This window comes from Varanus komodoensis, unplaced genomic scaffold, assembly GCF_004798865.1.
Source record: "Varanus komodoensis strain SLA01 unplaced genomic scaffold, ASM479886v1 scaffold51, whole genome shotgun sequence".
Lineage (NCBI taxonomy): Eukaryota > Metazoa > Chordata > Lepidosauria > Squamata > Varanidae > Varanus > Varanus komodoensis.
The window spans coordinates 5,695,008-5,713,941 of NW_025336100.1; the positions used below are offsets into that span (position 1 = coordinate 5,695,008).

The 18,934-nt window shown below is 41.7% G+C and overlaps 1 protein-coding gene across 3 annotated transcripts in view; it reads right to left on the bottom strand.

Annotated features, from left to right (window-relative positions):
- Positions 1 to 18,934, bottom strand: part of TANC2 (tetratricopeptide repeat, ankyrin repeat and coiled-coil containing 2) — a 331,148-nt gene that overhangs the window by 170,036 nt on the left and 142,178 nt on the right. For all 3 annotated transcript variants that reach the window (XM_044447243.1, XM_044447244.1, XM_044447242.1), the window contains exon 5: positions 12,703 to 12,813. In XM_044447243.1, coding sequence (XP_044303178.1) covers positions 12,703 to 12,813 — 111 coding nt within the window. The remainder of the gene's footprint in view (positions 1 to 12,702; positions 12,814 to 18,934) is intronic.

Sequence of the window (18,934 nt, forward strand, 5' to 3'; positions counted from 1 at the left end):
GCTAGGAAAGGGTTGACATTTGGTACAAAGTCCGGGCTGCCCCAGTAAAGTGGTGATTCAAGGAAAGCAAGGTGCCAAGGCCACAGGAAGCTCGATCGTGCATGGAACAGAAAAAGCCCTAAGAAACTACAAATTACTTCCAAGGACAGAGCCATTCACTCTCCTCTCCAAGGCCAGATATTTCAGTCCTAGAGGTTATATAGTTCTCACCTGTGTACTGTCAGGAGAAGTCACTCTATAAGTCACTTGTTTGATCTAATGGGATAAAAGAAGGGAGCTAGGACAGATCAGGGTTCCTCTCTGAAGAGACGTTCCCTATTGCTGCCAGAGACTCTGCTGAAGAAAGCTGTGCTATTCTACAAGAAAGAAAGCTATGTGGGTATTGTATACTGTGTTAGTGGTAGGAGCAGCTAAATTTGTTATTTTCAGTCTGAGGTGACCAATCAGCCTGGGAATCTTGGGGGAAGCTAAACAGTGTGAGCCCAGTAAAATCACTGCTCTCCAATTTCCTGCTCCCTTTCCCACCCTCATTGTTGTGTGTGTTGTATGCCGTAGTGTTTTAAGACCCTCCACCCCTATATTGTTTACCTTGTCTTTTAATCTGTCTTTCCCCAACGCTTGGGTTGTCATGTGCTGAATCCAGTGTCTGGTCCCGGGATATGAGGGACTAGGGTGGAAAGGTGAACCCTGCCAGCTGTGGGGAAGTGGGAACTCTGGGGCTTTTGATCGTTACAGTAACAGCATGTGACATTGATAGACTTACCAAATTTTGTTAAGCCTGATGGCTCTTAGTACATAAATGATAATATGAAAACATGGATAGCTTCTGAACTTCAGGCATGTTTTGATATTAACAGGGGGCCAGCTACATCCTCTGCTTTTGAAAGGAAGATCTAAGGTATATACAATGACAAGGATGTTATATACACTTTACATGACAAAAATACTGGGTCATGCAAGAAGGGAATATGGATAGAACAGTCATTTTTAGTAAGTCATTTTATACCCTATCCCTCCCCAGACTTCTACAAAGACTACAACATGCTAAATATGAATTGTATACATTCACTAAATTGACATTAACCTGTCTGCAGGAAATGTACTGGAAGGGTTAGCATACTCCATGATGCTTCCATATCAACAATGGTAAAATGGCAATCCCAAGTCTGGACAACTAGAGAAATTGCGATGAAACATGGAAACCTTAGAACAAATTATTAATTTTCTCTGTGATTTTACAAAACTACAAAACCATTCAGGAAGTCAGGAACTGAGTCTGGATAATGTAACAGACCCACTATGGTAAGATTTCATTCTGGCTTCTAGTGTGTGCAAACCTGCCCAGGGTCCAAGAGAACAGCAGCATGGTTAATAAACAGTCTTAGGAGAATTATTAGATAAAATAAAACTTCCTTAAGAAAATTAAAGTCTGGTTCAAATGAGAAGAAAAAAAGGAAGACAAACTTGTGCAAAACAGATAAATAGATGCAAAAAACCACAGGAATGTTTTGCTAACAACATCAAAACCAATAATGAAGTACATTTTAACTTTATGAGAAGCAGGAAACCACATGGACAGGCAATTAGATTGCTAGATGACAACAGAGTTGAAGGAGTATTAAAGGAGGATAAGGAGACTGCAGAGAAGCTAAATGAATTATTTTCATTTGTCTTTACTGCAGAATTAGAGAGAGATCTGTGTCTGAAGTGTTGGTTCCAAAAGGGAGTCTGAATTGTTTAAAAAAGATGATGTTCTCAGTCTGAATGGCAAATGGAAAGCTAATAAATCACTCGGCCCAGATGGTATCTATCCTTTCTTAAAGAATGCAGATGTGAAACTGCTGAGAAAAATATGTAACATTTCCTTAAGATCAATATCCATAACAGAGGACTGGAGAATAGCTAATGTAACTTCCATTTTGAAAAAGGGATCCTGGGAGATATGGGAAATTACAGGCTAGTTAGCTTTGCATCTGTTCCACATAAACTGACTGAAAGCATCATTAAGGAAAATTACTAAGTGTATAGAAGGATAAGCCCTGCTGAGAAAGAATCAACATGATTTCTGAAGACTTAGACCTTGTGGGGTGCTTTAAGAGTGTCGGTGGCAAGGGACAATCCAGTAAGCAATGCTTACTTGGACTTCCAAAGACTTTGGACAAAGCCTGTCAAGAAAATTTCCTGAGAAAACTTAGTAGCCACGGAATAAGAGGGATGGTACTCTTATAGATCAGTTATTGCTTAAAAAAAAAAAAAAGCAGAAATAAATCGTAATTTCTTCCTATGGCAAGAATTGAGAAGTGGGGTCTCACAGGAATTCCTTTTGGGACTTACTTTTTTTTCAGTTTGTTCATAGATGATCTGGAATTAGACAGAGCAGTGAAATGACCAAGTCCACTGATACCACCAATTATTTTAGGCTAGTTGAAAGAAAAAAGGATTGTGAAGAACTCCAAATGGATCTCCCAAAAAGGGAGAAGGTCAGCATCCAGAGCATGTGTGGCTGACTAGCAGACAGCGGTACCAGGACCCAAGCAACCAGGTTGGGACACTAGGGACAATCCAAAAGCACAGACAGTCCAAGATCAGTAACCAAGGGTTGAAGTGTCAGGAAGAGTCTGCTCAAGAGGTAAGCATGGTCAAACAAGCTGGGTGTTAGGACACCAAGACGACAAGCCAAGGGGAGCAGATACCTTGAGAGCTGGAGAAGGAGCAGGCAAGGTTCAGAAAGCCAGGCAGGGTCCAAGAGTAGCAGGAGCAGGATCACAGGCAGAACAGGATCATGGTTAGAGTTCCAGGAACAAAGTCTAAGGGGCCAGCAAAACAGAACAACTTAGAGAACTTTCATTGCCAAGCCAGCTTCTGGAGGGAAGATCCAGTTCTTATATAGCTTCTCCCCCAGGGCTCCCAAGTGGAGCTCATGAGAGCCCTGGTAGCTGCAGTTGACTGGGGTAGTAATCCTATAAACTTCCAGGGCTGCTGTGCTGGTCCTTGGCCAGCAGAGGGAGCACTGAAACTGCCTTGGGTCTTGACAGGGAATGGGCATTAAAATGGCAAATGATCCCCAGCATCTTCCTGCTCTCCTTGGATGCACACCTTAACATGGTGAAGGGATTTTTCTATAAAAGGAAATTCTAAAGAAAAAATTACAAACAATTCCAACAAGGAAAAAGGGTAGAAGCAGCAGTCAATAGGGTGAACGCCACCCTTGGATGCATAGCCAGAAACGTGGCTTCTAGATCGAGAGAGGTATTACTACCATTCTATATGATTCTGGTGCACCCGCAGCTGGAGTATAGTGGTACCCTGGCTCACAAACGCCTTGGTTCACAACCAAATTGGGTTGCAAACAAAAATTTCATGAAAATTTTGACGTGGGTCACGAACTCTGCATTGGGTGGTGACCAAGATCGCAGCCATCTCTCCACCCCCTCGAGTGGGGAGATGGTCACGATCACAGTTGCGTTCGTGCAGGGAAGATGTGTGTGATCATGGGCGCGCTCCTGTAGGAAAGACAGGCACAATCTCAGCCAGTCCCCCCTGCCACCAACCAACACGAGCGCGCCCCCCCCCCCCCCCCCGAGTGGGGAGATGGCCGCGATCGTGCTGGGAGCAGGGGGGAGGGGAGATGGCTGAGACTGCACCCATCTCTCCCTCCCCAGTGCACCCCACGCACCCATCTCTCCCTCCCCAGTGCACCCCATCCGCACCCATCTCTCCCTCCCCCAGCACGCCCCATTCGCACCCATCTCTTCCTCCCCCAGCACGCCCCGTTCGCACCCATCTCTCCCCCCACCGCAGTGCGCCAGGATGACGGGCGTGTGCAGGGATGACAGGCGTGATCTCCGTCATGCAGGGATGACAGGCGTGATCTTGGTCATGCTGGGGGGAGGCGGGGAGATGGCCGCGCTTGTGCTCGGGGCGGGGGGGAGATAGCCATGATCTTTGTTGTTGTCACTTTGCTTCACATTTTTCTGATTTAAAAAATGGTTACAGAACAGATTGACCTAATTTACATTGAACCTTATGGGGAAATTTAACTTGGCTCATGACCAATTTGGGTCACAACCAGAGTCCTGGAATGGATTAAGTTCGTGCGCCAAGTACCACTGTACTGTGTTCCATTCTGGGCTTCTTATTACAAGAGGGATATAGCAAGGTTGGATTCAGTGCAGCAAAGGGACACTAGGATGGTGGCTGGTTTGCAGGGTAAGCCATATGAGGAGAGACTGAGGGAGCTGGGTCTTTTCAGCCTTGAGAGGAAGAGACTCAGAGGGACCTGTTAGCAACGTACAGGTATGTAAGGGGGTGCCATGCAGAGGTGTGTCATAACTTTTCCCCCTTGCAGTGGAGAGCAGGATGCATTCCAATGGAGCAATACTCAGAGAACCAAGATTTAGGATGGATGCCAGGAAGTACTTCTTGATGGTTAGGAACCCTAGGGTATGGAATGGGCTTCCACGGGAGGTGGTTGAAGCCCCAACAGTGAGGGGGTTTAAGGATAGGCTGGACATGCACATGGTAGGCACGTCATGAGTATAGCTGGTGGAGCTGGGGGTCAGAGTAGATGGCCATGCAGGCCCCTGTTTCTATGAGGCTTCACAAAAAGCTTAGAGATGATCTGAAAACAAAAATGACACGTAAAGAGGAAGAAAGGCAACCCAAGCTGATAGCATGGAATTGCAGGGAAGGCATAAGGAAGGCTAAAGCCAGGAATGAACTGAGGCTTGCAAGGAATGCTAAAAGTAATTTTAAAAGCCTTCTTCAATGTGGATGGTAAAATGACAACAAATGAGAGAGAAAGGGCAGAAGTTCTCAATTCCTACTTTGGCTCATTCTTCTCCCAAAAGAAGAACTATGTCCTTCTGGAAAGAAGGGGAAATACAAGCTGATAGAGCAGGTCAGCAGCTCAAGATTGATAGGCGAATGGCTAAGGATCATCTCGCTATGTTGAACGCATTCAAATCAAGGAACATCTAATTTCTCTGAATGTTTTCAAATCTCCAGGGCCTGAGGAGTTGCATCCTAGAGTCATGAAGGAGAAGGCACAAGAATTCTCAGAACAACTGTCTATTATCTTGGAGAAATCATGGAGGACGGGGAAAGTGCCAGATGACTGGAGAAGGGCAAATGGTGTCCCTATCTTTAAGAAAGGGAACAGAGAGGAGGAAGGAGGGAGGAGGACAACCACCACCACCACCACCACCACCACCACCACCACCACCACCTGGGAACTACAGACCAGCTAGTCTGACATCAATCCCTGAGAAAATTCTGGAGCAAATTATAAAGCAGTCAGTTGGCAAACACTTTGAAAACAATGCAGTGATTACTAGAAGCCAACATGGATTTCTCAAGAACAAATCCTGCCAGATTAATCTGATTTCACTTTTTGATTGGGCCACCTTCCAGACGGATTGTGGGAAAGCTGTGAACATAATCTATCTTGACCTTAGCAAAGATTTTGAGAAAATGCCCCATGATATCTTGGTAGCAAACTAGCTAAAAGTGGGCTAGATGGAACAACTATCACGTAGATCCACAGTTGGCTATAGAATTGGACTCAAAGAGTGCTCATCAGTGGCACATTCTCAAATTGTGAAAAGGGAACAGGGGTGTACCACAGGGTTCAGTCCTGGGACCAGTGCTCTCCACATTTTCATTAATGACTCAGATGAGGAAGTGCAGGAAATGATTATCAGATTTACAGATGACACAAAACTGGGTGGGATAGCTAATACCCTGGAAAACAGAAAGAAAACTCAAGGTTATTTTGATAGGTTAGTGCACTAGGTTGAAAACAATAGAATGAAATTCAATAGGGATAAATGCCAAGTTCTGCACTTAGGAAAAAGAAACCAAATGCATCATTACAAGACGGGGAACATTTGATTCAACAATAGGGCAAGATAGAAGGACATTGGAATTGCTGTAGGTCACAAGCTGAATATGAGTCAACAATGTGATTTGGCTGCAAAAAGGACAAATACTATTTTAGGCTCCATTAATCTCACCTAAATCATGTGAACTACTTGTTCACCTTTACTCAGCACTGGTTAGGCCTCATCCAGAGCGCTGTGTCCAGTGCTGAGCAGCAAAGTTTAAGAAAAACACAGAGAAGCTGAAAAGGGTTCAGATGAGGGCAATCAGGATGATCCAGAGAATGTCTGGGATGTGGTTGGCAGGAAGCTATACAGAGGCCCCAGGCCCCATATAATATAGTCAATAAATGATATGACCAAAGTCCAGTCACCACCCAAATCCAAGTCATTATTCAGATCAAACCAGGAGCAAACAGGGAAGAAAAAGCATAGTCCCGATAGCAAAGCATTGTGAAGACAAGTCAGAGGTCAGGAGCCAAGAAGATAGCATGAGGGTAGGGATAACACTGGAACTGGAACAGGGTGCAGGAGCAGGGTCAAGGTCCAAGGGCAAGAACAGGTGCAGGAACAGGAGCAACAGCAGACAAGATCTAGACACCACAGAAAGTTTCAGCACACTGGAGGTCGGAATTGCTGAGGCAGCTTCTGGAAGGAAGTGCCATTTCTTACATAGCTCTTCCCCCAGGGCTCCCAAGGGCATTCATGAAGGTCCTGGCAGCTGCAGGACTAATTTGCAACTACCAGGGCTGTTATTTTGGTGTTTGACCAGCCACAGTAGCCCTGATGCTGCCTAGATCCTGACAGAATGGAAATGAAGTCCTATGAGGAGAGAGTGAAAGACCTTGGCTTGTTGAGCCTTGAGAAGACTGAGGGGAGATATTATAGCACTTCACAAGTATTTGAAAGGCTGTCATGAAGAGGAAGGACAGGATCTCCTCTCAATCATCCCAGAGTACAAAACACAGAATAATGGGCTCAAGTTACAGGAAGCCAGATTCTGACTAGATTATCCGGAAAAACATCCTGACAGCTAGAGTAGTACGACAATGGAACCATTGGACGTCATTGGTTCTCCCCCACTAAAGGCATTCAAGATGCAACTGGACAGCCATCTATTGGGGATGGTTTAACTGGGGGTCTTGCATTGAGAAGAAGGTTGGACCTGATGGCCTTCTGACCCCTTCCAACTCTACTATTCTATGACTATCACCTGCAGGTACCTTACCGGGTTTGAGTTTGAAGATGGGATTAGTGATCTTAGAGACAAAAAGAGGTGGCCATTCAGGGAGAGGGATTATATCAGACTTTGTGACCAGTTGACAACTTTTGCCCCCTTGCAAATATTTGACCAAACAATTCCCAAGAATCAGCTATGGTACTCTAGGCTAATCATTTTATTGTGCTAACTTCTCCAGAGCAATCTCCAGAATGTAGCCAAATTGTTGCTTCTATTAAACATTGACATGTCTTTCACTGGGCCTGTTTCTTTCTTTCCTTGATTAGGGTTTTTCACCTCCTCTTTAACTCAAACCACTCTCTGCAGGGAGTATTGTTAGAGTCAGCTCTCTGAATACCTCATATTTTTCAATTAAATACAGAGCAATGCATTCTTGATCAAACCAGACTGTGGACTTGGAGGCAAAGGCATGTTGTCTTACAGGGGCTTTATAATTTGAATAATGATGGATGGAGGATGTCAATGTTTGTAACAGATCCCAAATTGTTTCAGAAAAATGTGATGCTAAAAATGCATGATAATCACAGAGACCTCTTACCGAAGGCTCTAATTACAGGGGCTCTAATTCTGCTAACCCCTTCTCCAACTTGACCAATAACCTAACACATGATGTTCTTACTTCTGTCTCTAAATTTAACATTTGTTCATAGTCCACATGGTCAATAAGTTTGTCAAGATTTAAAGATAAGACCAAAGGTCACTCTCAGTATGTTTGTCCACCTTACAATAGACACCAAATAAATTTCAAATCAAAAGACAGTATAAAACATTTGGAGATGCTCCAAGACTAAATAAAAATGTAAATTCAGCATAGTTTTCTTCCTCTACATTCCCATTTAAAGTTACTAAACCCAGACTATTTACCCTTAGTAAAAGACAAATGAAGCTGTCATAGATAGGAGATTTTGGAGGTCTTTCATTCATAGGCTTGCCATAAATTGAGGACAACTTGATGGCACATGACAACAAAAGAAAAAGCCCAGCATAATTACATCCCTTATCCTTGTACTATCTAATGGACAGTGGATTAGCTTCCTCTGTTTTAGTGGGACATTCATAAAAAAAGCATACAGAACATCATCATGTCCTATTTGAGCATCAAAATCCCTTGCCACAATCACAAAGCTTTCTGTATTAAAAGTGTCATTTAGTTAATATACTCTTCCAATCTTAACCAACTGCCTATAACCAAGTATAACCAAGTATTTTTGTTGCTGTGATAAATACAGACATTTATCAACAGTAAATGCTCTAAATTTAATAACTAATGAGGTAGAAAGATAATTCAAGGGGTCTGATTTAATAATAGATGCTTGATATTAACATAAACCATCATATTCAGATTTCTTTTAGTTCATCCTCTTCTCAAACTAAGTTCTGCTTTAAAAGAATATGCCACAAAGCCATTTAAATACAGCTCCTCCCTAGCCCATGTCTCCTGGAATACGAAGACATATTTATTAACTAATTTAATGAAAGATGGAAGTGCAAGTTTACTCAGCCATCTCATAATGTTCCAGGACAGACGTGTTATTTGAGAGCTTGGCTGGCCGAATCTTTGTTAAGAGGTTTAGAATAAGGAGGAGTGCTTTTACTTTTTACACAATTTTGTTTTGAAGACCAGTTCACAATATTAAGAGACCTTTAGTGCTAGCACCCAGAGGAGTTCCTACATCCTGTGCAATGTGGGGATCATCTTTGGGATGAAGTTTGGATCCATGTACATCAGGTCCATCTTAAGAGCATTATGGGCCCAGGGCAAAGCAGTGTACTGGGGCCCCTACGACAACTACAACTACTGTTAATTTTGGAAGTTTTCCAATTTTCCAAGGGCTAACATACACAGATTAGTATGGGGCCCATGGGCAAGTGCCCATCAGGCCCATGCGTTAAGACGGCCCTGATGCACACAATCACTGAGTCCTGGTGAAATATGCAGAAATCTTTCCTGATAGAAAGAGTATTCAATACTGAAATTCTGTGAACTGATGCAATTGTGACTAGGAACTCAGTCTTCCATGACAGATTGCATACAGCAGTCTGTCAATTAGTGCTACGGTGAGGGTCTTCATGACCTTATTCATATTTTAAGTACTCATCACTGTGTACTAGTTTTGTTTCATTCTGTCAGGGTATGCAGACAAAAGGGCATTACCGGTGGTTGATTTGACTGTCCTGAGCATGCCACTTGCTTTTGGATCATCCACCAAAATTCTCCTGATGTTGGCCTGTGCTAGGCTGACCCCATTCCTTCCCACTCAGCTGACAAGGGCCCTCCAGATAAGTTCATAGATTCCCTGCAAGTAGACAGAATTGCACCCATCACCCCATAAGCCTAACTGGTTTTGTAGTATATTCTTGTGAAGCAGAACCCTTTCTTCAATTTTAACCATTCAGTCACCAACCATGGACCTGTAGCCAACCTGGGTTTGAAACTTTCTGCCCTTTATGAAACAGGTATTACTTTACTGGCAGGAGCCAGAGCTTCCCTTCAGACATAACTGCTGGTTCAAAGAACCACATCCTTTTGAGCTAGAATGGTATTAAGTTTGCTAAAGTCCTTTCTGGTCTGATTTTCCCTAACCAGTAGAGCCACTGAGGGAAATGTGCAGAGGCGGACACTGGTTAGAGTGCTGTGAGGTCATATATGCTTTGGGATTCTTCTGATTGGAACCTAGAGAAGAATCTTGATAGTTTGAGGTTGGCTTGGGAGGCAAAGAGGTCTATTACCAGCATTCCCAGTCTGGCCATAATGGGATCAAACAGCTGTTGGTTCAGGCTCCACTTCCCCTGGTCTATGTCCTATCTGATCAACCAGTCTGCTCTAGAGTTCAGCTCCCCTTGCATGTATTCAGGTCACAGAGATACTAGAGTGGTTCTGATCCAGTCTACTAGGAACTGAATTTCTTGCATGTTCTGGAACCTCCTTGATAGTTTATCTGCGTTTTGATGTCATACTGTTTGGGCAGACTAGGACTTCCTGTCCCTGCAAGAAAGTCTTGAAGTTTCTTAGGAACAGTTTATGTTATGCACCTTTTTTTCTACTGACTATGAATCCAGTTTTATGTTTACTGTGAAGATAACATCCTCCCCATCCTCTCAGGCTCCTGCCTAATGTGACTTGTATTCTGAGTTTTCCACAGTTTTCTCCTCTCTTTATACATGGGGTGAGCTACCAGGTGAACAACTCCTTCCTTTCTTATATGACCCTAACCTGTCAGTGCTACTTGAGTGCTATCTAATTTTGTAGGGGCAGAGGGAGCCATTGTAGACAGCACAAGTGTCTCCTTGGCCATGAGACAGCATCTAGGCAGGGTATCCTTCTCCCTGTAAGAAGGCTGAAAGCATAAGCTCTGAAGACTTTGATTTCCTCATCTGATGATTTCCTAGTTTCTTGATGATTTCCTGGATCTTTTCTGTCTGTAGCTACAGAGATCCTCCCTGACATTATGTCTAGGATAACCCTGGGTATTTTGGTGTTAGACTAGTTATTTTTCTTTACAAGGAGGTCATGATCTTGAAGGTATTGTAGTGCAGGAAAGGAGGCGGACTTGATCTAGGTGGGAGTAGACATGATTTTTTTCTCAGAGAAGTGCGGTCACTAGTGGTACCATTATTTTTGTAAAGGCACTTGGAGATGCCAATAGGCTGAACAGTAACTTTTTGTAATGGAAACATCTCACCTGGTACATAAAGCACAGATGTTCCCAGTGTGCTGGGTGGAGATATGCTTCCATGAAGTCAATAGATACTAAGCCATCCTCTTGCTAGATGCTATCCCCAACAGATCTGAGTATCTCTATGTGGAGCTTGCATTTTTTCATTAAATGGCTTCGTTAAGTCGATTAGAATTGTCACCCACTTCCTGTTCTTTTTCAGGACCATGAAAATTAATTCTTTTAAGTGTAAAATATATGGTTAAAAAGCATTGTGGTGGTAGATGTGCTCTGTGAAATTTCATTTGGAGAGAGTTCTCCTTCCTTCCTATCAGATGGGGGTGGGGAGACAGAGGCCCCATCATTTCACTCTTGGCTTGCAGAGCTTGCCCTTTCTTTACTTCTTCCACTGAAGTATGCTCAGTGTAGGCCACAGCAGTTTCAAGGGTTTCCTGCAACTGACTATAGCTGCAATAGGACTGCATATTGTTGCTGTTCTCTTTGCTCTTGCCTGTTGCAGGGCTTTATCTGGATCTGTCTGCCCCTTCTGACAAGAGTCTGTGTATTCATGTTGACTGTCACCCATCTAAGCAATACAGCTCTCATGCATCCTGGTGTGCCCGCCAGCAGGGAAGTGGGATGCAGACAAAGAAGAGAAGACCTGCATTCTCATCCCTCCAGTCATGACATTTCTATGCTTGTCTCCCTCCTTGTCTTGTCACACTTTCTGGCAGCACTTCTTCATTGCTGAGAGAAACGCTGGGCCCAGGAGGAATATGGTTGCAGGTCTCTCACTCTGGCCTGCCCAATCCATTGGTAAAAATCTGGTTAGAGCACAGTGTGAGGAGGTTTGTCTGGTAGCATCTCCCATGGCGCTGGTACTTACCCTTGTCCCATACGTGCTATACTCTACAGCTGGGGAGGCTCTGTGGTTGTGATTTGTGCTTGCTTCTTCTGCTCAATTGTCTCCAGGTGGGAATTTGGTTGCTATAAACTTGGCTGTATCTTGGATGGAGGTGGCTGCACCACTCCTTGCTCTTCATGGGTTGGGCTTTTGGACTTGTTCCTGCACTGAGTTGGTATGGGTCCAATTGAGAAATCCTAATAACTTCAATGAAAGCAATAGATTTGCCTACATATACCAGTTGCTAAGCAATACAGGTGGAAGGTTGCTATTGCACTCATGACCTGCTTGTGGATGTTTCCTGGGTATCTGGTTGGCACCAGTGCGAATAAAATGATAGACCAGGTGGACCCTTGGTTCTTCATATATTATTATGTTACCACTTTTCCTTGGCTTTTGTGAGCTGGCACATTTTTATTTTGTTTATTTTTGTATGGTTTGTGAGAAGTTGGAAGAGCTTGGTGATGCCCTACCAGCCAAAGCTTAGGTGGGTCCAGAAACTGGAAAGGTGCCTTCCCAATAGATAGCTATCTGCAACACAAATTTAATATAGCCCTGCTTATCAGAGCTACTGGTAAAAGCAACATGCACAAGGATGCCCTCCACCACTTAGGATAAAAATATCCCATGCTTCCAGAATTTCATGTTTAAAGTAGCCTAATGCAGAAGCACAAAAGTAGCCCATGTGATAATCTTCAATGCAGAAGAACTCCCAGGGAGTAAGCAACATTATGCACCTCATGCTAATTTTTCCAAATATCTTTTGTCTCGGGCTAGCAAATATAAACTGCCGCCTGTAAAGTATTTGCAATCCTGAAAAGCCCAATTTTAAACCTCAAGAACTTAAATGTCACGTTATCAACCTTCTGCCTAAATGCCAAAGTTCCATATTTGACCATTACACAGATCTATACACTGCAGCTAAAGAAGGAACCAGCTAGCCTTCTATCAGGGTCTACGGTATGTGAGTTAGTGCTGATCCAGAGCAAACTCTTTCCAGTGAAGCTCTGCATGCATGCTTACCAGGGCAGTAGGCATCAAGGTCCAGTTTTGGCGCTGAAGAAAGAGTTGGTGAGCCAAGCTCTGATTCTGGGATTCGAGGGCTCTCAACAAATTTTGCCTTCCTTAGTGGAGCTTAAGAAGAGAGAAACATAAGGAAAGCATAAGTAAGAGAACGGTAAATAATGCATGGCAACACTTAACAAAGTATGTCAGGCTAATATCAGGTTGATCTTTAATGCCAGAAGAGGAACTCTGCATTCCCAGGAAGAGATCATATTTAACAACTGCAAGTGAAGACAGGCCCCCGCCCTGCCCCCATTTAATACTCAACATTTAATACTCTCTCACTACTTTTTGTTAATCATTGTCTTTTGAAAAATGTAGGGATGAAGACTTACATATATTAGACTTTAGCCAATATAAGAATAATTAACACAGCAATCCTGTATATAATTGTTCAGAAGTAAGTCCCACTATTTGCACAGTCATTCTTTTGCAAGACAGGTTAGCAAGGATCACTTACCAAAAAAATGGGTATGGAATTATTCACCTTCTACTGTTATCTAAACAATTCCCACTTCATAGTCAATCTTGTAAGCCACTTAAGAACAAATTGTGTACCAGAATGCCTAAATATGTCCTGCCTTGCACCTTCCTTTCTTCTAAGTATAACTTCATTTCCATCCCAGATGACATAAAGATATATGACTACAAATCACACCGTGTTATCCCCAGTGAGTTTTTCTTTCAAGCTTTAAAACAGAGATTGGAAACTGCTTTTCCCATCATAAGAATATGGGAATTATCAGAGGCAACATGGTGGCAGAAGGCAGGGTCAAAGCACTCTCAATAGTGGGAGAGGCTATCCTGTTTCTCTCTTTTTCTGAACCTCCCTTCCCTTACTTTGGAAGGGGCAGTATCTTGGCCGCAATATTGCACTGAACTTGTTTACCAAATTAAAATATTCCATCACCACTAAAGAAAAGACAAATGTATTTGTGAATCCCTGGGTCTCAAGAGGGTTTTTTTTCCCCATGAGCAGCCTGCATTAAAATTGCTCCATTGGTATATTGGCTAGACTTTTGTTGCAATGTGAAAGCAGATTACACACATCAGTCAAATGAGAATGATAACAAAATATAATAAAACACCATGAGTGTGCATACTGCTTGACAGAATTTAAAAGAACATTTTCCCACCCCTTGACATTTGCAACCTATAAAAGAGTAGAACAATGTTTGGGGCTATGAGTGACACTAGCTTCAGAAGAGTACACTGGGACCACATTCCGAGCCCAAAGTGAATTAGGCTGCCCTTGCTGGGTCAAGATTCTTGTCTGGACAGACACACTTTGCATGCATGCACACGCACACACACCATTCACATACACATCCATATACTACTATTCACATGCCTGCAGCTCCATTCATTTTCACATGGATATGCTCACACAGAGATTATGCTTCTGCTGTTTTTTCAGGGATATTTCCTTGTACTAATCTCTCCACCAACACCTACCCAACTCAACAGGATCCCCTGACCATTTGTACAGAATGAGGTTGATAAGACCACTTATACCAGCCTAATCACATCTGCCGAAACATAGATTCACAGCGCTGTAATTCAGAGAAGCTTGCCAAGTTTACAAGAAATAAATGAGCAAGCTTTCTGTTAAAGGAAATCTTGATTTATGAAGAAAATCTGATATTTGACTAATACTTTCCTTGTTTTATCAAACTACGCTTTAATCAGCAGAATTTTAGAGTACTTCAATTTCTTAGCAATTACACATTTCGTAGAACACAAAAAAGATCAACTTCTTCATGCTGACAAAATAACTGACACTGAACCTACTAACATAATGCCTAAATCTGTGATTTCCTGATATATTAAACAACTAGGACAAAAAAGACCAATATTTCATAAGCCCCATATTTTCCTCAGAATGAAGAATGTTCCAAGTAATGCAATCTAGAATTATATATAATGCTAACTATTAAAAACTTTAAATATTAATTCCTTAATATTAAGAAACTATTAAAAGAAAAAGATGTACATTTTTTATTCAAATTTTATCTTAGACTTATTTACCTAGTTAGGATACTAATTGCTGTGTTCATGTATCCACATCTGACAGGATTTTTTCCCTCCACTTACAGAGCTTAGTACTTTATTACAATTATTACATTACATTTATATCCTGCCTTTCTTCTTCTTGCAAGCAACCCAAGTGGCTAACAAGGTTCTCCTCTCTTTATCTTCACAGCAATAAACAAGTTAGGTACGTTAGACAGAGAGCCCGTAACTAGCCCAAAGTCACCCAAGTGAGTTCCTGAGTTCCATGGCAGACTGGGGACTAGAATCTGGTTTTCCCGATGCCCTGTCCAACTTTCTAACCACTTCACCACATCAGTTCTCCACTTCTTTACAAAATTGAATATATATATATATATATATATATATATATATATATATAGTGTGTGTGTGTGTGTGTGTGTGTGTGTGTGTAAATTAAAAATTTTAAACTAACACTAAACAAAAAACAAAAAAAATCAAACATCACAAACATTGGATTCACTGGGTCAACCTCCTACTACATATTTTTAACATTCTAATATCAAATTCAAATTAATTTATCATAGTTTGAAAAACATCTCTAAATTTACGCCAAGTCCCGTTTCTCCAGTCAATTATAAAAAGAGTCCCAAGTTCGGTAGAAATCAGTATCCTCTTTCTCCTTCTACGATAAAGTCAGTCTATCCATTTCAGCACAGTCCAAAATCTTTCTTACAATCATTACAAAATGGAATTCTAACAATATAGCTTTCAAAATCTATAATCTTTCAATCAAAACACACTATACTAATATGTTTTCCCATCAAAGCTCACTTTTCGAAAGAAGGGTATTGCTTGACACCTTGAAAATCACCACAAATTTCATGAATAATTGTGAAGAGGATTTAGATGTTTATGGAACATTCAAATACTTAGGACACAATCCTATGCATATTCACACACACACACACACACACACACACACCAATCTCAATATTCCCCAGCATCCCTTGATGGCATACTCTAGTATCATTCCAGAGGCCTTCTTGGGAAACTGGCAACATACAAAGTTCTGCTCTTGCTGTCTTTGCTCCCTTGAACAGTGTAAAAGAAAAGCTGTTAAATGAAAGTAAAGAAGGGCACAATTCTGTTGGGTATGTGCAAAACTTGAGTTCACCAAAGTTCTTTAAATTCCATCTCAAAGCTTGTTCAGACTGCAGTCCATACCAGGTTGTAAGTGTTGATTTTTCTTTCTTTTCTCATGAAAGTCTCTGTGAGTATATTTTTTCAAATGCACTGAATCATAAATATGTCCTCATTCTTTCAAGCATATTTGTGTGCATTTTTCAAAGGAACACATGCTGTCAAGCACATTTGTTCCAGTCCACAAATCATACCATAAGCTTGGTAATGTATGGATTTCAGCTGTGGAATGTATCAGAGTCCATGTCTGGACTGAAAAGTGAGCACTGGGTAAATACTTATAGCATGTGAATTAATACTAATTTCTCATACATCTCCAAATTCTGTGCATTATGGTAAAACACAACACAAAACAAAGCAGGCCTGTTCACTGGTGCATATCACAGTAAATAGATTCACCCAGCATGAAAAGTCATGGTGGTTTTCACCATTGTTGGTCTATTGCATCATCTGAAGGCAGTCATATAATTCAGCAAGGTAAATTTGTTTTTTAAAATCCACAAACAGAAACCATGGTCTGCTCTATGGTTTCTCTGTACTGTGATGGCTTGTTGTGTCATCTGAACACAGAAAACACAATTCAACATGGTACCAGGGCCAGCACCAGACAGTAGCAAGGCAAGACTGGCCCTAGTATTAGATTCCTGGAAGAGGGTAGGTAATTCAAAAGAACACAACTATCCTTAAATATCTGAATTATTACTTCTTCCCATAAGGAAGATGCTTTGCAAAAACATATGGAGAAGAGAAGCAGTAACATCATTACAACTCCAACAATTGGCCAATTTAATTAAACAAAGATACAGATATGTAGGAGAGAAAGACAGTCTTATTATTGCAAAAGTGATATTGGGAAAGAGTAAGGAATGAGATACAGCTTACATCACTAGTTTAACCAGACTGCTCACAATGCTCAGGGTGATCTTGAGATGGAAAATGAAATTAAGGAAGCCTCAGACAAAGTGTTTAATAGTGGATGACTTCCACTACCCACACATTCACTGGATAAATGCATGTTCCAATTCTGATAGAGAGGTTAAATGTCTCAGTGTCCTGAATGACTGTACCCTACAGCAGCTGATCATGGAAGCAACCAGAGCGGAGACAATCCTGGATTTAAACATAGGTCCAAGACACAGTACGAGATGTACATGTCAAACTTGTTGGAAATATGGACCATGGTGCTATCAAATTTAATATTCGGTTAAGTAGAAGACTGCTACGAGAGGTACAGCAAAGCCATGTTTGACTTCAGAAAAGGAAACTTCTCTAAAATGAGGGAATTCATAAAAAAAGAAGCTGAAGGAGGAGTCAAGAGGGTTAAACCCCTTCAAACTGCTAGGAGAACTCAGAGAGGTCGTTGAGGCCCCATCGGTGTGGGTGTTCAAGGATAGGCTGGACGTCCACATGGTGGGCATGTCGTGAGCGGAGTCGGCTGGTGCTGGAGGTCAGACTAGATGGCCCGGGAGACCCCTTCTGACTCGTTCTGTTTTCTATGTTTCTATGTTTCTAACTCCAATAATAAAGATGCAGACAATATTCATACAAGTGAAGAAAGGCAGCACAAAGTCACCAACATGGTTAACAAATACAGTAAGGGAAGTTATTTGAGAGAGGAAGGCTTCCTTCTAGAAATGAAAATCTTGCCCAAATCAGGAAAATGAAAGGGAGCACAAGCTTGACCAAGGGAGATGTAAGCACACAATAAAAGAAGTAAAGAAATGTTTTGAGAAGCAAATCATTAACAAAATCAAGGCCAACAATAAAGAAACTTTTAATATAGCTAAAGGTGTATATTTTGAAAAAAGAAGCCAGATAGAGAAGCAGTTGGACAACTGCATGATTTGGGAATTAAATTAGGAATTAAGGAGCATTAAAGGAGGAAAAAGGCGATTGCAGAGAAGCTATTATTTTAAAAATTTATACAGAAGAGGATGCAGAACAGGTACCAGTTCTGGAATTTATATATTCTGAAACAATCTGAGCAATAGAAGCAGATAGTACTAACAAAAGATGAAATTCTCAAACTTACTGACAAACTGAAAGGCAGTAAACCCCCAGCCCAGATGGTTTCTGTCCTAGAGTTCTTAAAGTGCTCAAATATGAAATTATTGACTTTCTATCAAGTACTTTATATGTAACATGTCCTTAAGATCAGCCTTTGTTCCAGAGGACTGGTGAATGATCAATGTTACACCAATTTTCTTTAAAAGTATCAAGGGGATATCTGGGAAATTGTAGGCCAGTTAGCTTAACACCTGTTCTGCATAAATTGGTTGAAAGCATTATTAAAGACAAAACCAGTGAGCACACAGAACAACAAGCCCTAATGAACAGCATCAACGTGGATTCTGCAAAGGTAAGTTCTGTCTCAATAATCTATTGCCATTCTTTGAAAGTGTCAGTAGGCATGTGGACAGGGGTGTTCCAGTAGACATTGTTTACCTGGACTTTCAAAAGGCTTTTTGACACAGGCTTTCATTTCAGAATTTGCAATCCTGGAATAAAGGAGGAGCGTGTCCTCTTGTGGATCAGTAAGTAGTTAAACAATAGTGGGAATAAATCAAGAGCATCTGGGTCAAGATAAACATGTCAAGGAGTAAAAGGAACATGACAGTCTGCTACTGACCACCCAATCAAGGGGAAGTTGAGGATAAAATTTTTGTTATACAAACTGCCACTATGTATTTATTTTATATACCATTTTTTTTACAACAAACTCAAATGGCTTACATTATTTTCCTCCTCTTACTCTCAAACTTATCCCCACAACAACAGCCCTGTGAGGTAGGTTGGGCTGAGAGTTTATGACTGGCCCAAAGCCATATGGCTCCGTGTCCAAGTGGAGACTAGAACCCAGACTGAGTCCTAGTCCTGCACCCTTAACCACTACATCACACTGGTTCTCAAGGATTTCAAGGACGTGTGATGTGGTAGTACTGAGGAACTTCCATTACCTGAATGTCTGTTGGGAGATAAAGTCTGCCAAAAGTGG